The following is a 19,986-nucleotide window of genomic DNA, read 5'->3' as shown; positions in this document are numbered from 1 at the left end:
CTCTAGCAAATTAATGGAGTGTTCAACTGGCGAGTAAGATGTAAACAACCCTTTTATGGAGATTGACGCGCGCGTAGCATGTTCTGCGCTTTGTCGCGCAGAACGCACCTGGGGCGTTGCGTTTTGAATTTAGAACTATAAAATTCTGACTCGCTGGTAGTGTTGCGCATGCCTATGTGAGGATTGTGAACGTTCAACCAATGGAACGGTAAGAGGCACTGGATTTTTAGGAGTCCACATTTTATTGTGACACTGGAAAAGTGTTTAAGACCAGCTAGCCATGTCTTTATCATCCGTTTAAGACCGGCCACGTGACGGGCTCTCGACCAATGGGAATAGCTAAACTGTCTGAGGTATTTATGAATGTATAATATCACACTGTTGTTGCCGCCATGGATCGACCAATCCGGATCAAGGATTCAACTTTGCTTGAAGATAAATGTATATATTACAAAACAGTCCCAAGGATTTAGTACACATACATAAAATTATATAATGTGCTACATCAAGATTAGTTTTATACATTGGTATCAATTTAAAGTCTAAATGGGTTTTTTTTTTCCAAGACAAAGTACTCGATTACTTAATGAAATAAACTCACAAAGCATTTACAAATCCCATAACCAAAAATCGCACGAGACTTAACAGCAAAGCACACGATTTTTTAGCACATTGTCATGCCGAAGAAAATAACTGTTGGCAATTCTGCATGGAGGATCAAGTTTTAAAGTCTGGCCAATCCCTTACCTTTTTTTTTTTTAACAAATACTGTGGAAAGATTATCACTGTATTCCCAAATAGTCTGAGCTGATACTTGGTCAATAAAAATTAACATCCAGCTTGAGATTTGCAGGCGGTTCTTGGACTTATATTTTTGATAAAAACCAAATGATCTTACACTAGAATAATCCTGCGATCACGTCACAAGCCATAACGTTGGTAGTACTTCATTTGCATGATTTTTGTTTTAATTCGCGGTCTGCATGTAGTTGAGAACCCCATGTCACAAGAGCATTAGTGAATTGGTACAAAATACTGCACAATCAAAAACATGGTGGATTGGACCAATGAAATACCACAGCTGCCTGATGAATATTTATGAGGTATAGTAAAACAAATACAATATTTTTTTTTGCAGGGAAATAGTGAAAACAAATTACCCTCGGTGTTGGATGATTGGGACTATCTCCCTTGGCCCAATCATCCAACACCTCGGGGTCAATAGTTTTTCACTATGTCCCCACAAACCATGATGTATTTGTTAAATATCACACTGTTGTTGCCATGGGTCAACCAATCATAATCGAGGATTCAAGTTTGGGAGTGAAGATAAAACACAGTAAATAGCACCCAGTACTTCACAACATTAGTAGAAACTGCAAATATAACGGACCTCGTGTTAACCCTAAAAATTGAAATCTCTAAGAAAATCAATTTTCACTAGGGATGAAATATTTGTTTAGTTACCGACCATAAAGAAATACATTTGTCATACAGAAATAAAGAAATACATTTGTCCTGAATTCACATATTGTGAAAGTGTATGTGGCAGCCTCATTGAACGAGTGCTAATGTGACTAGGCCCTCTTTGTACGGTACATCCAACCAACTAAAAAAACCCATAAATTTTGTAGGATCGTCTGACGGATCTTTGTTGACCTTTAATTCAACCAATTCAAGGCAGGGTTCCAGTTTTTTTTAAAATTATTTAAAACACTTAATTAAACCTCCTATGCAAACATACATTCTGTGCCAAGTAGTCCTTTCAGTCAAAATCAAACAAGAGACTGTTTTCAACAGTTAAGAATTCCCAGCCTACATAGAGCAGGATTGGCTGGCTGGGACTGTTTAAGTTACTTGATACAGCAATGCTTTGACTCCAGGTGAGTGATAAAACAGCTGTGACCACAACTTGCCTACATTGTCTGTTGACCCAGTTTGACTAGTCACAGTGCTTGCTTGACATATGATCTGACTGCTGGTGACTAGTCTTTGTCAGTATAGTAGGATAAGTGGAAGTGAACTTTGACTGTCTGTGATTGCTTAAATAGCAGGAGGGTTAATTAATGAATAAAATAAGGTTGAAAAATTGGCTCTTGAACAGAATCTTGTGATATCATACCAGTAATATCTTGTTGACCATTCAACTATTTCAATGTGTGGTGGATTTATAGGGAGACGTAGCATTTAATGATTCATGTTTTGAAGTGAAACTAGGTAAACAGAATGTTCAAATACATACATCACAATCTTTAAGTGATGGGCACACGATTAAACCATTACAATAATACTTGTGTATTAAACGCCACATTATCTATACATATACACATCCAGAAAAACAACAACCCAGAATTCCGGTATTCTTTGGCTATTTGGAATAGACTTATGAATATTCTGTCAGAGCTACAGTTGGTAAAAAGCTAGACCCTGTACCAAAAAGCGGGGAAAAAATTATCTTAAGTTTTGGGTGAGCATTTTAACATTATGTTTTGTTTCTTTCACGTGCATACAACTGTCTTTGTACTTTAGGGCAAAAACTTTAGATTGTTTGCACCGCAAAAGGCGTGTGCTTTTGTTCAATGGGGACACGCATGAGCAGACCTTGTGTGCATTCACTGTTAATGAATTAATATAAACACGCCTCTCAATATATTGAGCCGTAATCTCCGAACAGGTCTTCCAAGGAATTGAAGGTTGAAAGCCATTAATAAACTATAACTATGAAGCATTTCAGAAACGGCCAGCAGTCTGCCACAGACTTTCCACCTCCTAAAACAGAGCAACCCCCAAAATACAGTCAGGCAATTTGGGCTTCACAAAGGGTGCGTTCGAGTAGCTCACGTGGATTGACTCAGATAAAGGCAGAGTTGTAACGAGTCACTGATTTTGTGACTCGAGTCAAGTCGAGTCATTTTAAGGAAGTGACTCGAGTCGAGTCGAGTCATTTTAAAGAAGTGACTCGAGTCGAGTCATTAGGTCCAAAAAAAAAATCTGGTTCCTGGATAGTATTTTGTGCATTCTAGAACCATGAGGTGGGAATCTGCGACACGTTGTATATTTGTACATGACTGCTATTCGCAAAGTAAAGTGTGCATAAATTTTGCACCGTAAGTCATTGCAAATACTTTTCGCAAAGTTGCGTTTTTATTTTTGGGACTCGAGTCTTATTAGCCTTCGCTCGAGTCGAGTCGAGTCTTCTGATGAGGGACTCGAGTCGAGTCGAGTCATTTGCTCGCAGTGACTCGAGTCGAGTCATTTACCCCTCAGGGACTCGAGTCGAGTCGAGTCACCGAAAATTGTGATTCGAGTCGGACTCGAGTCGAGTCATTGACTCGAGTCATTACAACTCTGGATAAAGGCAGATGGGTTAGCCACAACAGCTGGGCTAATTGACGGCTAAACCACAGGCCATCAAGATCCTCACTTGACGCCCGTAGCCGTGGCTGTAGCCACTGATAAAACGCCCGTTCGGACTGGGTCTTAAGTCTGAAATTTACTGCTTTCCAGTCAACTACAAAACTAAAAAAGTCGGGCTGGAATTAAAGCCTCTAAAGTCACAATGAACTCGATAAATAATTATCTGTTGACTTCAAATAAAGTTGATTTTTAAGTCCACATATGTTTTGTCCGTTTCTTGTGTTGTTGCCAATTAACCTATGGCAGTAGAAGCGCGTCAATGGAGCTTGTGAAGTATTGTCCAATTACATGATATACAAATGGACGCTGAACGTGCAAAATCTGAGACAAAACTTAACGTACAAAATTCCATAGGTTTATAAAGGGGTGTGGCTAACTCGCAAACGGTGATAGGTCACTTGTGCAATGGATTGGTCTGAAGCACCTTGGAGTAAAGCGATGGGAAATATATTTTTTTTCATGTCTCTAGGACACTTAATCTTTAATAATCAACATCTAATTTACATATTCATTACTTATACTCAGATTTATTCGTTAAATGGCTTCAATCATACAGTCCTTGCATGGAAGCATGTCGACAAAATGAAAATGCCCGTTATTTTTTTTTTTTTTTTACATATACATATACTACTCATGTTTTATTCACGAGTGGTCTCCTTGTCCCGTCTCGATCAGGAAGTCACTGAATGCTGCTTGGATTTCTGCGTCAAGCTCATCAAATCCATCGGCATAACTGGAGAAAAATAAATTTACGAAATGTTTTAGATAAAATTTCAGTCAAAACTGTCAAAATTGTTTATACAGTGGAACGTCACTATGCCAAACACCGCCATACCGAACATTCAGCTATACCAAACGTCATCCTTGGCCCCCCAATTTTTTTTGGACAAAGTGTTCCAAACATTAAAAAAAGAGCGACAAGTGGCTATTATTTACCCAAGGAATGGATGGAGAAAGCCACTTATTGCTTTATCTCAAAAACTGTGTAATTACATAATTCAATAGTTGGCACGTGTTCAAAGTCATCTTTTAGTTACTACCAGGGCATGCAGGGTTAAGTTCTGAAGGTTGCTATTTATTGAAAGTGAGTACCGGAACACTGGCAGCTTCAAATCGCTATATCGAATGATCGCTATTACGAACAATTTCTGTGGATCCCGCGATGTTCGATATAGCAGCGTTGCACTGTATATTAAATTCTGAGGATTTGCTTGAACCTAGCAATCATATTTATGACTGTTTCAACTTTTGTCTTTGTGGAGTCCCCAGCATCTAGGCAAAGAAGGTATCGCTGGTTGTTTTCTGCTTTCATGATTTTTTTTCGAGGGTCTTATTCAGCGAAGCGCAATTTTCTGTGCGAAGATCGCTATGTGCCAGTGACCACCGACGGCGGGCCGGTCCACATGGCTGTCCATGCATGTTACCGTGCGATACGGACCGTGTTGGCCCAGCACTTCCCCTTCGCAAGTAGAGATGTAAAGGACTTAAATTTGCCATTTTTTTAAAGTGAGTGCCGCCTTTCTTCTAAATTAGACCCTTAAACATGGTGTCGCCTCTTCTAGGTTTAGTACCATAACATCGGAATTGGACCCCTTAAGTCACTTTGGATGTGAAAAATTTGGATTTATATACAGTGTAATGCCGCTATAATGAACATTGCAGGATCCACAGAAATTGTTCGTAATAGCCATCGTTTTACTTCGATACTCACTTTTCAATAAAAAGCGCCCCTCAGAACTTCACCCTGCACGCCCTGTTAATTACTGAAAGATGACTTTGACTACGTGTCGACTATTGAATTATGTAAGTACACAGGTTTTTAGCTTACTACCTACATCAATGGGTGGCTTTCCCCCTCTATTCCTTGGGGAAATAATAGCCACTTGTCGCTCTTCTGTTGACATTTTTCAACAACAATGTTCGGTCGTTTTATAAAAAAAATCGGGAGCCAAGGATAATGTTCGGTATAGCCGAATGTTCGGTATAGTGGTGTTTGGTATAGCCTCATGGCCTTGTGGTTAAGGGCATTGGATTCGTGGTCTGTGGGTTAAGCTACACGTTGTGGGTTCGAGTCCTGCCTGGGGTCATGGTGCGTGTGCCCTTGGGAAAGGCACTTTGTCACTCATTGCTTCACCCCACCCAGGAGTAAATGGGTACCTGTGAGGGCAGAGATGGTTATTGTTATTGAATTAGCTTCCTTGCGCCTAACAGGCTACATCGAGCTGTATACTCCCCAGGGAGCTGAGATGGTATTTGGAATGTTTAATTGGCCCATTGATAAGGGGTAATAATAATGTAAAGCGCTTTGATCATAATTAAAAGCGCTATATAAGAACCTGTTATTTTATTATTATTAAAGCGACGTTACACTGTAGTATAAAATATAAATTCCCGTCCCAACTGATTTTTTTTCAATCTGAATGATGAAAACCTAAAAACTAAATTTAAATGGCCTAAAGAGGAAACAAATGTGTATGTGATTGATTGACTTGCAGGTACGCGAATATTACACTGATGAGGGTAACATGATAACAATCAGACAAAGATGCACATACACTGATGACATCATGATGATGTCATCAAAAGACAGATACTATCATCGCGACTTACTCTGGCTCGGCGGCTGCATCCTGCTGGTAATGACTGGGATCCAAGTCATACTCTGCGTACGGGTCTGCCGATGACGACGTGTAGTCCGTGTAAGGGTCAGCGGAACTATACTCCTCGTAGTTCTGGTAGTCTGCATAGTTCTCAAAATCACCCTCATACTCATCTCCGAAGCCTTCAAGAAAACAAAGGGGCAAAACATAATATACCACATCAAATTTTAAAGGTAGAGTTGAGTTATTTGTGCGTTTTTTTTGTTTGTTTGAAGCAACATAAGTGCTCAAAATCTAAAGACAGGTGCTTAACAACTAGCCTGATAAAGTTTGATCTCAGAGCATGCTCTACATTCTGAGAAAACAATATTCTAGGATCTCAATTTCAATTCAAAAGGTGCCGAGTCATGTTTTGAATTGCGCCCGAAATCGGCACCTGGGACAAGTGCTCATTCAGCCGATGGCAGCTACGCCACATCATGCACTGAACCAACAAACAATAGCAACCGTGCGTGTGTGTGCGTGGCATCAACGTACGCATGCACCCAATCACGGATTTGCTGAATTACAAACCACCTACTAATAAAAATTTCCACAAATGTCTCACATGACACATCTTTGGAAGTTTCCTTCTTTAAGTGTATTCTTCAAAATGACAGCATGCCAGAAGGAATAATTTCACAGGTTTAGTTAAGTGCAATTACTATCTTTAAAGCTATAGTCCATCATTTGCAGCTATCCAAAAAGTAACTCGTGTAATTATTGTTGAAAAACATACTTGGTTGAAAGATAGTAAGGGGACTAAACTTCCTGTGAAATTATTCTTTCTGGCAAGCTGTCATTTTGAAGTAATCAACGAAAGAAGGACTTTCCAACGGTGCTTCTTAAGACGCACCGTTGGAAATTTAAATTAGTAGTTCGTTTTGTTATTCGGGGAAGCGCACGCAAGCATTGGCAAGATGCACACGCATGCGCGGTTGCTATAATGCGTCGGATCAGTGCGCGATGTCGCGTAGCTGCAATCGGCACAGTGAGAACGTGTCTTTGACGCTGAATTCAGGCCCAATTCAAAACATGATTCAGCAACTTTTGATTTGAAATTGAGATCCTAGAATGTTGTTTTTCTCGGAATATACAGCTGAAGCTGAGCTGAAACTTCATCAGATTAGTTGTTTAGTGCCCTTCTTTAGATTTTGAGCACGTTTGTTGCTTCAAACGAACAAAATGCACAAATTACAAATGATGGACTATATCTTTAAGCCAGTAAGCTTTTTCACAAGGCTTAATGATAAAGTAGTGGTCACTTGCTTCAGTATAATTCCTATTATGAGGCCCGTTGAAGTTTAATTGGTTCATCCCACTGCATGTGACTGTGGCTGTTGGACTTCATAAGGTTTGGTACTACTATACCTAATGCAAGAGCTAAAGGAGTTGGGGTTCATCCCAAAAACTTGGAATAGGTGGCACCAAAGTAGAGACGGTCAGAAATCAGCATGGTACATACCTGCCTCAGCAGCTGAAATGACTTGACCCTTTGAATTATAGAAGACTGGCTGAGACTGTTGAACAAAAATACATATCAAGTAACAATTACATGTTTTTGTTAAAGGTGTCTCCCAATGCTATTTCCTTCAAACAATTTGTTTTACTTGTTGGGTAGGTAGTTTGCGATTTACAATCAATCTTGTAGGACGACTGCATTAAAGGGAATGTACATCATTGGCTTTTGCTGTAATTTTCAGCTGTAATTTTCATGCTGGAAAAACTAAGAAAAACAAAAATGTTCAAGTAGTCTGGTTCCTTGACTCCACTAAAGATAAAATGGATCAATTTATAAATGCCGGAAAATTGTAAGGTAAGGGAACCAGTCTAGCTGGCCTGCACCCGTTCATGAACATGTAACCAATAGCAAACAAAATTTGGACTGAAAAAAGTGTAAAGTTAGAGCAGTAGTTGAAAAATAGTTAGGTTTTTCCAACGGTGGTCAGCCGACCACCGTTGGAAATGTATACAAAAATACAATTTTCTTGAAAATGACTTCACACCAGGTGCCATAATTTTACAGGATGCTTTACACTGTCATTTACCAACATCCTAGTAAGGTATTTCGTAAAAACTTGGTAGCTTTATTTTTCGATGTTTGCAAATGTTGTATATTCCCTTTAAGGAGTGTATCAGAATTTTAATATCATAGAAGTCAGAAACAGGGACAGGAAAAAAAAGTGGATCCCAAATTTATAGAAAGATCCACATGCAAAAAGTCATTTTTTTTCCCAATAATGTGTTTGTACGTCTCTCCTACTTACACTAAACATTGGTGCATCCCCACTCGCCGACATGAAGCCGTCACCGCTGCTTGCTGGTGGTGGGGCTGCAGCGCCACCGCTGTACGAGGCTGCATCGCCTTGTCCCCACCTCTTGGCTCGCAGCTCAATCAGTTGCAGCCACACCTCACGCACGTTCCTGGGTCAGAGGTGAATTAATCAATTAGTTGAGGTCTCAGGATTATCCAACTGAATCCAACAGTATACAAATATTGAATGCTTCGAGTGGTGTAGTAAAACTAGCCTCCCGAGGTGATCCAGGGAAAATAGAATGGTCCATGGATCACCGAGGGAGGCTAGTTTTACTTCACCACGAGATGAAGCATTCAATATATGTTTTATAACACTTCACCCACAGATTCTGCTTGATTTTAATATTTTAAATTATTTAAATCTGAACACAGTTGAAATAAACTTCAATTTCAATACAAAATTGGTGGAAAATGGATTTCTCTCTTAAAAACTACCCCTTCACGAAATGTTTGAACCCAAGTCTGCGGCGCGCTCTCTTTGGAATAATACGCGCTACGCACAGCGCGCACACCAGCATGAATTTGCACACAAATACCGCGCCGTGGAAATAGTACTTTGGTTGCTAATGGTATAGTACTTTGGTTGCTATGCGCATAGTACTTTTGACCGTGCACAGAAAGGTAGCAAAATCAGAAAGTAACATGTGACTCGCTCTCGGCCAATCAAGACACAGAATCTGTGAGTGCGGTGTTATAAGATCCAACTATAACATAAACCTGTTGGAGCCTGTTGGATTGAGCAGTAAACCCCTTGTACAAATGAACACGTACATATTCAGAGTCAGATTCTGTTGAGTGCTGATATATGATGCCTAGGGCCATAATTTTTAGAGTTGCTGAACGATTCCGAAGAAAGTCAGACAAAATCGTTTTTAAAAATGGCGGGCTGTGGTAATCCAACGTTTATTTTGCGAACGAACATATTCACAGACAAACAGCCATCGTATATGCTGATTGTCATCCTTGTCCAAGATGTTAAAATTATTTAAAACGTTGTGCAGCTATGCCAAGTGTCGTGAAATCGATCATAAGTTTATTGCGCAGCTGCGGAACAACTTGGTTGCATAAGTCTTACGCATGGCGCAAGCTGCGCACTTTTTCGTGAAGTCGGCTGCCGTGCTTGCACACATGTGATTTCATTTTACTTACTTGTCAATGGCTTCATTCGTCACATGTTTTCTGGCTTTCAGGAATATCTGATTCAGCTGATCTGAAGCCTTGCCGTCATTCTGTTCCCTGTCGTAATCTTCTATTTCTTTCCCTGACAGCTGAAACAAAAAGTTAAAAAAATCAGAAGCCCTTATCCTTCGAAGTCCTTCAAAAAATCACCAATTTTGCAGCATTTTGTGGGATTGGAATGTTCGTTTTCGAATAATCTAGTATTCAGTTTTTCGAACTTGGATCCAATCAAATATTCAAATATTGGAAACACACCAGACAGTTTTACATCCATCAGCTCAAACTGCATGGGCCAGTTGGAAATTGTATCTCAAAGTTAGGAAGTGTAAGTTTAGAATTTGTTTTCATCGATTTGGAATTTAGGCCTAATGGTCAACTGATCAGGATTTGCATCAACAATGAGCTTTATAAAAAATACACCTCATTATAAGACTAATGATAGAATTTATATCGTTTTAATACTAAAAAGAAACCCAATCTACTCAACTTCGTACCTTTAGAAGTAAGCTAAGACATTTCAGGTTTCCGCTGCTTGCGTTGTTGACCAGAGTGTCCATGAGCTCATTCAGAGCCGTGCGGTAGATTTTAATCCTCTGTGGACCATTCCCTACCTGGACCTGTGAGTTACCAAAAAAAAAAGGTCGTTTATTATACTTTCACTTAAAGGGAATGTACATCATTGGCTTTTGCTTTAATTTTCAGAAATGAACTATTTGAGGGGTTAGTATAATAGATCAAATTATTGTTGCACTGACATGTTTGAAGTTTTGTGTTCGGAAATGCTGGGGAAAAAAAAAAAAAAAAATGTTCAAGTAGTCTGGTTCCCTGACTCCACTGAAAATTAAATGGATCAATTTATAGATGCCGGAAAATTGTACGGTAAGGGAACCAGTCTAGCTGGCCTGCCCCCATTCATGAACATGCAACCAATAGGAAACAAAATTTGGACTGAAGAAAAAATGATAAATTTTGAGCAGTAGTTGAAAAATAGTTAGGTTTTTCCAACGGTGGTCGGCCGACCATCGGTGAAATCCACCCCCCCCCTCAACATTTTCTGTGATAGCCTCTAAAACAATTTTTGTTGCGACCCGAGCTGTTATGACTTTTTAGCCTCGAGCTTTGCGCATCTTTTGATACCAAAAACATAAAAATCGGACCACGGGTTACCGCGTAGCAAAATTTTTTCCGGCGCTATGCGCCGTAAAAACTGAATTTTCGCATATATGTCGTGTACACAGAGCAGAATTGCCATTCGTACATATGAATAATTAATTAGCCATAATTCCAAAACCCTTTGACCTATAGTCATGAAATTTCTTGGGTATGTTTAGGAAGAGTTGCTCTATGCATGTACTGAGTTTCAAAAATTTGTATCACTCGATGGCCGAGATCTTGGGGGGGGGGGCGGAATCCCCCCCCCCCAAAAAAAAAATAACCCGTCCCCTTTAGGGTTAAATGTACTGGTGATCCCATACAAGTAACTTGACTACAATACAGCGTGCAAGTTGACCTCAAAAACCTGTGAGATTTTATGAGAATACTGCACATCCGTTTAGGAGCTACAACACATGTAACATCCTATTTTTTTTCATTTATTTTGTGTCCTGACTGGGCCCATCCAATCAAGGGCAATAACTAGCCTTTTCGTAAAGAAAAGAAAATATTACAACTTACAACATATTGAAAATATTCCAAATTGATAACTATCTTAAAATTTTAACCTCAACTTTCCGTTCAATCAATCACGCAGATAGCAATTGCGTAAATCCAAACATGGGAGTCTGTGACTGGACTATCAATGTTTGGTTCAAAATGTTCACACAAAAAGTGAACATGGACTGGCGAGACTGGCGTGCTCTATTCTGGTGTACTGTGATAGCCATACCTGTGATGTGAGGAATAGCTCGGCCAGGAACATGGTTGCCCCGTGCAATCTCTCCATCTTGTTCGGGTCTTTGGCCATAACTTCTCTGCTCTCCACTGCGTCTTTGACTCTGTCAGAATATGCACGCAAACACCAATGCACAAGATATTAAACATAATTTTTGAATGAAAAACCTTTTAACCATAACCAAACAACTCCATCAAAGTCCATCCCCCCATTGTGGTGGATTTTGGAGGATTTGGTCCAGTAGGCCTGATGTGACCTGATGGGAATACGATGGACTTGGGCCTGAAGGCCTGAAGCAGTGCTAGGGGTATCCAACTGATTTTGCCTAGATTTCTGTACTGCTTTTGTCATATAAGCCATGTGTAGCAAGTTCATGAATGTCAACCAGTGCATCAGTGGTGGATTCCATTATGTCATGTACATGTACATTTTTGTTGGTCCAGTTCCTAGTAACAGACATTAGGGAGTTAGAGCTTAACCCTAAAAGGGCCGGGTTATTTTGACCATCTCTCAGCCGGGGAGGGGGGGGGGGGGGGAGGTGGGGATTCCGCCCCCCACCCAAGATCTCGGCCATCGAGTGACGAAAAATCTTGAAACTCGGTACATGCATAGAGCAACTCCTCATAAACATACCCAAGAAATTTCATGACTTAATAATTTCATAATTAATTATGGCTAATTAATTATTCATATGTACGAATGGTAATTCTGCTCTGTGTACACGACGTATATGGGAAAATTCAGTTTTCACGGTGCATAGCGCTGGAAAATTCCGCCCCCCCCCCCGGCCCTTTTAGGGTTAATGCACCTTTCAATTTTTTTAAGCTTTATTATGTGTTTAGTAGCGCTGTGAAATTGGGCCCTGTGGGCAGAAGGTAGTGCTAAGCAAATCGAGCCGGGAACCAGTCACAACCAATATACACAGTACAACATACTGGTAACCTATTTTTTGCTAAGGGAATAATTTCAACGCTTAGCAAATGTTTGTGCTTAAAAGCTTCCTGAAAATTTCCCTCTTACCTCTGATTGATGTGCTTGCGGAATTTGCTGACATTTGGTGGGAGTACTAAGTGTGATGTGAGGTAGTCACACGCCCTGGCACCGGTGTATCTGAAGTTGGGCTCCAGGACAGCCTAGATAAAAACCAAACAATTTCAACAAAATCTTGAAAACTCTCAAATTTTTAAGAAGGAAAGTTGAGACAATTTTATTTTTCCTTTTGGCAGAAAAAGTTTTCAAATTCAAAAGGAGATTTCCTTTTTTGGGGGACCTGAAGAATATTTACCTTGAACCTTCTCAGCCCTTTTGACTAGGATGACCATTTTTTTCATTTGTTCCGTGGAGGGGTGACTACTAGAAGGGATTGACCTTAACTTCTTTTTTTTCACTAGCCAGCCGGGCTACTGAAAAGACTCTTACATGTCTTAAGTAGCCCACGGGCATTTTCACTAGTCTGAATGTTTGTTTTTTAAAGAGTGTCTCATAAACAACAATATGCATGCATTTAAAACGTGTATCCTGAGGCAATCTTGTCAGTGTTTTAAACAGATCTAATAATATATCCCTGAACAGTCAATACAATTGATATAAATTGATACAGTATTGCTTTCTGAATTTAATGATATATATTCTTTGCCGTAGCCCAATAACTTTGACTCGCCAGCCGGGCTACTTAAGGAATAGTTTGACTTGCACGTCCCTGTTTGGACTAGCATTTGGTTAGCAGGTTTCCGCTGAAGTCGAACCCTGCTACTTGTCTATGGAATATCCCCTTGCCCAGCAAGGGTCTATGAAATGCAAGCAGATTTGGTGATTAATTATGCAAAACAAGACTGCGTCTTGACCTTAAGATTCCAACCATTCAGCAGGCGTCTTCTATATCGGGTCTTCGGTAAAACCGTTGCTGTATTACAAACACATGGAATCCAAACTGACCAATCAACAGCTTAGTCCACATTTCTAGAGTTTCTGCACGGAGTGTCCGTTTTACCTGCTCAAAGATGATGTCCGCGATGGTGCCTAAGTCCTTATCGGTCCGGATGGTGGCGTTGAGGTTCTCCACCAGCGATCTCATGTGGTCCTCAAATGAACCGGGGCTAATGCTGAGGCTGAACAGTATGTCCTTCACCATGATGACGTAGTCTGGCTCCCAGTTGCTGTTGACATATGGGGACTGGAAACCAGACCAGGAAAAAATAACAACCATATAATGCTTATACCAAAGTCTCAAAGCACTTCATAATATTAGCTTAAGATCAGTGCAATCTGCTCTCTACCCTCAAAGGTGCCGTTTATACTCCTCGGTGGAGAGAGGCAATTAAAGTAAAGTGTCTTGCCCAAGAACACAAGCATCAGCACAATCTGGCCTCTGCCCTCACATGTACCCATTCATACTCCAGGGTGGAGAGAGGCAATTGAAGTAAAGTGTATTGCCAAAAACACAAGCTTCAGTGCAATCTGGTCCCTACCCTCACAGGTACCCACTTATACTCATGGTAGGAGAGAGGGAATTGAAGTAAAGTGTCTTGCCAAAGAACACTGTTCCACGTCAGGATTCGAACCCATGTACCGTTACCGTAGCCACTTGACCACGGCACTCTAAAATTTAACAATTAATTAATTTACATGAACAGGAATTACTGAATTTGCACTGAAGCCTTATAAGTATTAAGAAAGGAGTTTGACTGCTACTGTTCATAATTACCATTACAAAGCAGTTGATTTGTGTAATAACAGGTGCAATGCTTTTGCCATTGGAAGGGGGGGGGTGGGGTGGGGTGGGGGGTGGGGGGTTGAGTGTACAGTGATATTGTGCCCTATTTGTCCTGTTCCCTGCGAAACATGTGCAACAGCATTCGCGACTAGCACCCAACAGCTGGATTTTTGAGAGTCAAAATTTTGACCCAGCATGTTCTGATGGGGCACCAAGGAGCAGACCCAACAGTTTCCCCACATTACCAGGCCACAGCAAGTGGTGGGGGTGGTGGTAGGGGGCGGGGAGAGGGGGGAGGAGGCGCTGTAACTTTTGAAGCTACAGTGTGTTTTTTCTCATCAATACATGTAAATTTTCAGAAAGGCGTACGGTTTACAAGAAAAATAAAAAAAAAATAAAAATAGTTTTCCTCTTCGTTTTAATAATTCAAAAAAATACTTCAAAAAGACACTTCCTTGGCAAGCGGCAAATTTCAGATTTTTTGGGGGGAGCAAAAGGGCACCTGGCATGCCTGGGGGGCCACATTCCCTCAAGGCCCCCCCCCCCCCCCCCCCCCCCCGGCTACGCCACTGCGTGCAAACTGTGACTGAGGATTCTGTACTTACTTTGCTATCAATGCAAGCACAGAATGGTGATTGTACGCGTAGAATTCTGTGATTAGCAGAGCCTTGAAATTAACATTAATAGCCCAGAATTTTTGGCTACCGGTGGCAAATATTATTCACTCACGAGATTACAGAAATATCATTGTGCCCTGGTCAACTGGACAAACTGACTGACCTGTTCGTTGCCGTTTGACCACTGCTGCTGCTGTGGCACCGGTGCTGCACTAGCACCTGGCCATGGCATGCCCGGCACAAACTCGGCGGGTCCGGAGCCAGACCACTGCTGCTGTGGCGGCACACTCGTGCTGCCTGCGTACACCGGAAGAGCTGGACCCCAGCTCTTGCCAGGCACAAACACCGCTGCATTGGCTGATAGGGATTTCATTACTGCTTCAATTTGCTGATCATCAAAGTAATCTACTCATCTGCCAAATTAAAATTAAAAAAAACCCCAAAATTATAAATTTTAAACAGTGACACCATTTTGGCCACTTTTTCTGTTGCATCTAGCATTGTCTAGCCCATATAAAGCTGGTATGTCATTTCATAAGTCCAAGTGGCGGCCATTAAAGAAAAGCTGCCGGCAACCTTGAAAAATAGCCCGGCTGGTCGTTCTGGAAAATGGGTAGGGTGGCCATTTTGAAAAAAAAAGGCCTCCTCCGTCCTTTTTTCAAAAAGACAGGACGCTTTTAAACATGTTTTTTTTTTATTTGGCCTTACAAAACAAGCGGATATGTTTAAGTGATTTCCAAAATTTCCCTTGGAAAGAATGTACAATGTAGTCTCGCCACTTATTGGGTTGTGTACTAAGTCTATGGAGAGTCGAGTGCATTTTCAAAGGATTTTCTAACAAAACTGAAAATGTTTCAAAATACTCTCAGTCCCAAATTCGTCATTGCAACACTGACTGACCTTCGTTAATAGGCCTATGATAAAAAAGTATCATTAGGATGCAAAACTCTTTCCTTTCTCTTTTCCGACAATTGCAAAATTTGGTGATCATTTATTTATGGGCCTGCTTCGTATAAGGGAACAAAATCCACTTTTAAATTATTTGGCGTACCAAACTAGTTGGCGACATTGAGAACATACAGGTATGTCATAGATAAAGGGCAGGGCTTTGAATTTTGAGGTAAATTTGGGGGTCAAAATGACGACGACAATGAACAAATGCAACACGAAAATAAAAATGGCGATCACCGCGCCATGCACCATGAGCACGCAAGTGGAACGGCTGCACAGCACCAACCAGCCCGCAAACCGCATAGGAAAATCGTAATTTCTACCCCAAGAAACTGTTCAAAAATTACAAAAAAGGTGGCATTACATAATACATTGAGAGAAGTCTGCTTTAGGTTGACAATTAAATTTTTAAGTATCCTTGACCCTCCATAATCCGTGCAGGTTCAGACAGGGCTCTGGAGTGCTCTGAAACATGCAAAACTAAATCAGTCCGACTTTACTCACAGTTTAGCCAGCAAATTTCTCCAAAAATTCCACTGGGGCAAAGAACATGTCCTCAGTATTCCACCTACCAAGTTTGCAGACTCAATTCAATTTTTAAAGGAGACTTTTCTTCAATATTTTGCACATGAGAGGGAAGTCAAGTGATTTCAAAAAGGGGATAAATACTAGACTTGTACATGTCCATCCATGGTACAACTATTTAAAAAGACTGACCTCTTCATTCAGTGTCAATAGTCTGGTGGCTTGACTATGGAGAAATGTGTAGTAAATTGAGACTAGTTCCCGCTTCATGCCAAATGTTTCTTAAATTCTTTTGGCATGGTTGATTGATGCAGCACTGAAGCTGTCTTGGACTGGTTGTTTTAGGTGCCAGTCTATTTTCTTGTTTTGCATGTTTTCAATACCTTAAGTTTTGGGACTCTCATACACAGTAATGAGAGTCCCAAATTTTCGGACTAGCGCAGGTTATGCTTGCAACGCGTGCGCGATATCACACACAAATTGAAGGTGAATGCGTAGTACAAAAAGGACCGCGTAGCTTTTTTTTTAGGGGGTCTGACGATAATTAATAGAAACAATTCTTGGGAAAAAATGTTGCAACCTGACGCCACTTCCGCGTTTATGTACAAAGTCTATGGAGAGTCAAGACAATTTCTTAACAAAATTGGAAATATTTTTCAGTCCCAGATTCATGTCTCATCGTCATTTTTGCAATGAATGACCTTCATTGAGATGATATATAAAGAAAAAAAGTGGCGTCAGGTTGCAACACTTTTCCCAAAATGGCGAATAAAAATTTCCCTCCATGGGGGTCTGACGATACAGGTATCCTCGATCCTCCTATTTTTGCGCAGATAAGGCTTTGCGACCAAGTAGCTTAAAAATAACAAAGCAACCACTCTTTTCCTCAAAAAATGTTTATTGTTGGCTTACGATCATCCACCGTACCGATTAACAAAGTGAAATCTCTTTATATAATTCCAAAGCGTGCAGTTTTGGCATTGTAGAAAAGAATCCTGCCTACATGTTTGTAATTCTGCACAGGGGACGCTTCATTAAAAAATATGTGCTGTCCGGGCCATGTAACTCAATATAAACATTTTTTTTTTAATAACTTAGACTTGTTGGCTTGAGGAAAATATATTTCCTCATATATAATATTATTTTTCAAACATATTTTCTTCCTTTTTCCTTTCTTTTTTCAATGCCAATACACTTTTCGTAATTTCAAGATTAATTTCAATATCCTATTTTGGAGATTTATACAAAGGCATATATTTACATATTTACATTTTATACATATTTACCTATTAAATGTAGATCCCAATGATATTGTTATTATGATCATCCCAATCAACAGAGACAGTTTTTAAGATGTCGGATTTTAAAACTTGTGACCCCAAAAAATCCAAAATAATATAAGAAATGTGTCTTTTAGTTGCACCGTAAGTTTTACACCCTTGTAGAAACTGCAAATTCTTATTTATGACATCTTAACTATAGTTTAATACTGACGATATTGGGAGACCAAGAAAGGTCAACTTTCGGTCATATTGTTTACTTCTGCAGGCCAGAAAGCATCTGCCTGCATTTGTACTTAGTAATAAGCTGTAAAAAGCCGATATTTTTCATTTTTTGCCTGAATTTCCAGGAGCCTTCAATTTCTACATTTTTTCGGCTGCTGGTTAAACTTAAAGTTCGTGCATCAAAGGATACGATATCATTACCAGTGAAAGTATGTAATTTTTTTTAGGATGCACGCCTTGCAAAGTATAACTTAAAGGCGAGTACGCAGAAGTATAAGCGCGTAGCTTTAGGAGGTCTGACGACGATACATTGTCCCTGTGATACACGTAGCCCCATAAATGTGGCCAATTTACTGGACTACCTCCGTAAATGAAGGCCACACTTCCAGTTCCACCATGTACAAAAACATGTCAAACTTTGTCAAATTTTGATTTTCACATTTAGGCTTAGTTTTTATTTTATTTTTGCTTTAGAAACATACTCACCCTCTTTATAGGCTAATCAGAAAGTGCTGCCTTTTTCAGATGTCTAATTTTCGTGGAATTTCATGTAGACATTTTGATACACACACGTGTGAAAACGAATCTGGAAATTTCACGAAAAATATACATCTGAAAAAGGCAGCACTTTCTGAGAGGGTGAGTATGCTTCTAAAGCAAAAATAAACTAAAAACTAAGCCTAAATGTGAAAATCAAAATTTGACACAGTTCGACATGTTTTTGTACATGGTGGAAGTGTGGCCTGTTTTTACGGAGGTAGTCCAGTAAATTGGCCATATTTATCATTTTATGGGTCTGTTGTGCCCATTCTTGAAAATCACGCATTCTCGAAAATGGGCATGCACATTCTCGAGAATGGGCGCGCATTCTAAGAATGAGCGCCCATTCTTAAGAACGAGCACGCGTTCTTAAGAATGAGCGCTCATTCTTAAGATTGGTTGGGAATATCACGTGCACAATTTATGAATTTTGCCCAATCTTAACAAACATTGCACGACATAATTATGTTAAATGAATTGTATAGCGGTTAAAAGGGAAACAATTCATATAAAGAGGAAAGAAAATGTGCTATGCTTCTGTACTCGTATAATTACGATAATTTGAATCAAATTAAACCTGTTATTATTGCTTTTTTCTGCCCACTATGGGAAGTTTTGTAATAACGGAGGACTGGGAACTAGTCTGGGAAGTGCTTTGTTTAGGCTAGACAAGTTACAAGTCCCTGCATGTATCATATGCGTGCCACAAAAAAAAAAACGATGTCCAGAAGCTGCCAAAATTGCTCTTTTGACTAGATAGAATCCAGCTCTGCGACGTTATGGTGGGATGTGAACAATAAATTGGTGGCAATTTAAATGGGAAATAGCATTAGCACTATGGGATGTCGCAGTATTCATTCTCATTCTTCACATTCTTCATTCTTACGTCCCCCCCCCCCCCCTTGCTTTTATTATCCCAAAAATCAGAATTCTTTGCACTAGTATTATTATGTCTCTTATATTTTCCCGGTCCCCCCCCCCCCATATTAATACGCCTTTACTTATCATATCCACTCTACTTTTCAGAGCCTTGCGTTGCAACAGTATAATTATTGAGAATCAGTGAACGAGGATTCAGCTAGACTTGCCAAGCGCAGCCGGTGCTCGGCATCGACAAGACCGTTATCTTGTCGCGCATTCTCGAGAATGTGCGCTCAATCTGGAAGAGTTATTTTTTGCCAAGATTGAGCAAGGATCCAGTTGCACATTCTCAAGAATGTGCATGCCCATTCTCGAGAATGCGTGATTTTCAAGAATGGGCACAACAGGGCTATGATACACGATGCATCATCGATCATGTAAACAAAAATGGCCACCGCACAAGCGCTGCGCAGTCATGTTGCGAAAAATTGACATTCGTTTCATGCTCCTAGAAATGCCATAGATGGATTGATCAACAAATGTACATCAAATAGACCAACCCAAAAATGCATCACTTCTTAAGGTTCCCGACAATCCAAAAAATAAGAACACAGAAGACACATCCTTTGACCCAAAACATAACAAAGACTTACTTACATTTTGGTTGTTCATCACAAAATTCGTCACTGTACGCTTTAATTTCTTTCAATAGAGGGCGCACACCATAAATAGTGGTCACATACAGCGACAACGCGAGCGCAGCAGGCACAGACATACAATAGCCTGCTGTGTGTGCCAGCAGCAGGCTGACAAAGAACACGGCCGGAGCCT

General features: G+C 40.2%; 1 protein-coding gene across 3 annotated transcripts; it reads right to left on the bottom strand.

Moving 5' to 3' along the window:
- Nucleotides 1-3,867: 3,867 nt before the first annotated feature.
- On the bottom strand, nucleotides 3,868-19,908 carry LOC119722344 (polyadenylate-binding protein-interacting protein 1-like). 3 transcript variants are annotated; one of them, XM_038192403.1, is made up of 11 exons: nucleotides 19,813-19,908; nucleotides 14,937-15,186; nucleotides 13,434-13,616; nucleotides 12,464-12,576; nucleotides 11,438-11,546; nucleotides 10,047-10,169; nucleotides 9,523-9,641; nucleotides 8,324-8,480; nucleotides 7,522-7,576; nucleotides 6,028-6,199; nucleotides 3,868-4,150 (listed from the first exon to the last, which is right to left on the bottom strand). In XM_038192403.1, exons 2-11 carry the CDS (start codon nucleotides 15,144-15,146, stop codon nucleotides 4,060-4,062), a joined length of 1,332 nt encoding a protein of 443 aa, XP_038048331.1. In that variant the 5' UTR covers nucleotides 15,147-15,186; nucleotides 19,813-19,908; the 3' UTR covers nucleotides 3,868-4,059. The 3 variants fall into 3 exon arrangements, with proteins under 3 accessions (XP_038048331.1, XP_038048332.1, XP_038048333.1); XM_038192404.1 differs by having other exon boundaries at nucleotides 19,809-19,891; XM_038192405.1 differs by lacking the exon at nucleotides 19,813-19,908 and adding an exon at nucleotides 19,716-19,793.
- Nucleotides 19,909-19,986: the final 78 nt, after the last annotated feature.

The sequence above is a fragment of the Patiria miniata genome, unplaced genomic scaffold, assembly GCF_015706575.1.
Source record: "Patiria miniata isolate m_02_andy unplaced genomic scaffold, ASM1570657v1 HiC_scaffold_15, whole genome shotgun sequence".
Lineage (NCBI taxonomy): Eukaryota > Metazoa > Echinodermata > Asteroidea > Valvatida > Asterinidae > Patiria > Patiria miniata.
This window is presented reverse-complemented; position numbering and strand designations above follow the sequence as displayed.

Coding starts and splice junctions, on each gene's coding strand:
- LOC119722344 (XM_038192403.1), bottom strand. CDS start 15,146: ATGAAATCCCTATCAGCCAATGCAGCGGTGTTTGTGCCTGGCAAGAGC. Junction 9,642..10,046: donor GTCTTAGCTTACTTCTAAAG/GTACGAAGTTGA, acceptor TTTTTGTTTCAG/CTGTCAGGGAAAGAAATAGA. Junction 8,481..9,522: donor ACGAATGAAGCCATTGACAA/GTAAGTAAAATG, acceptor CCTCTGACCCAG/GAACGTGCGTGAGGTGTGGC.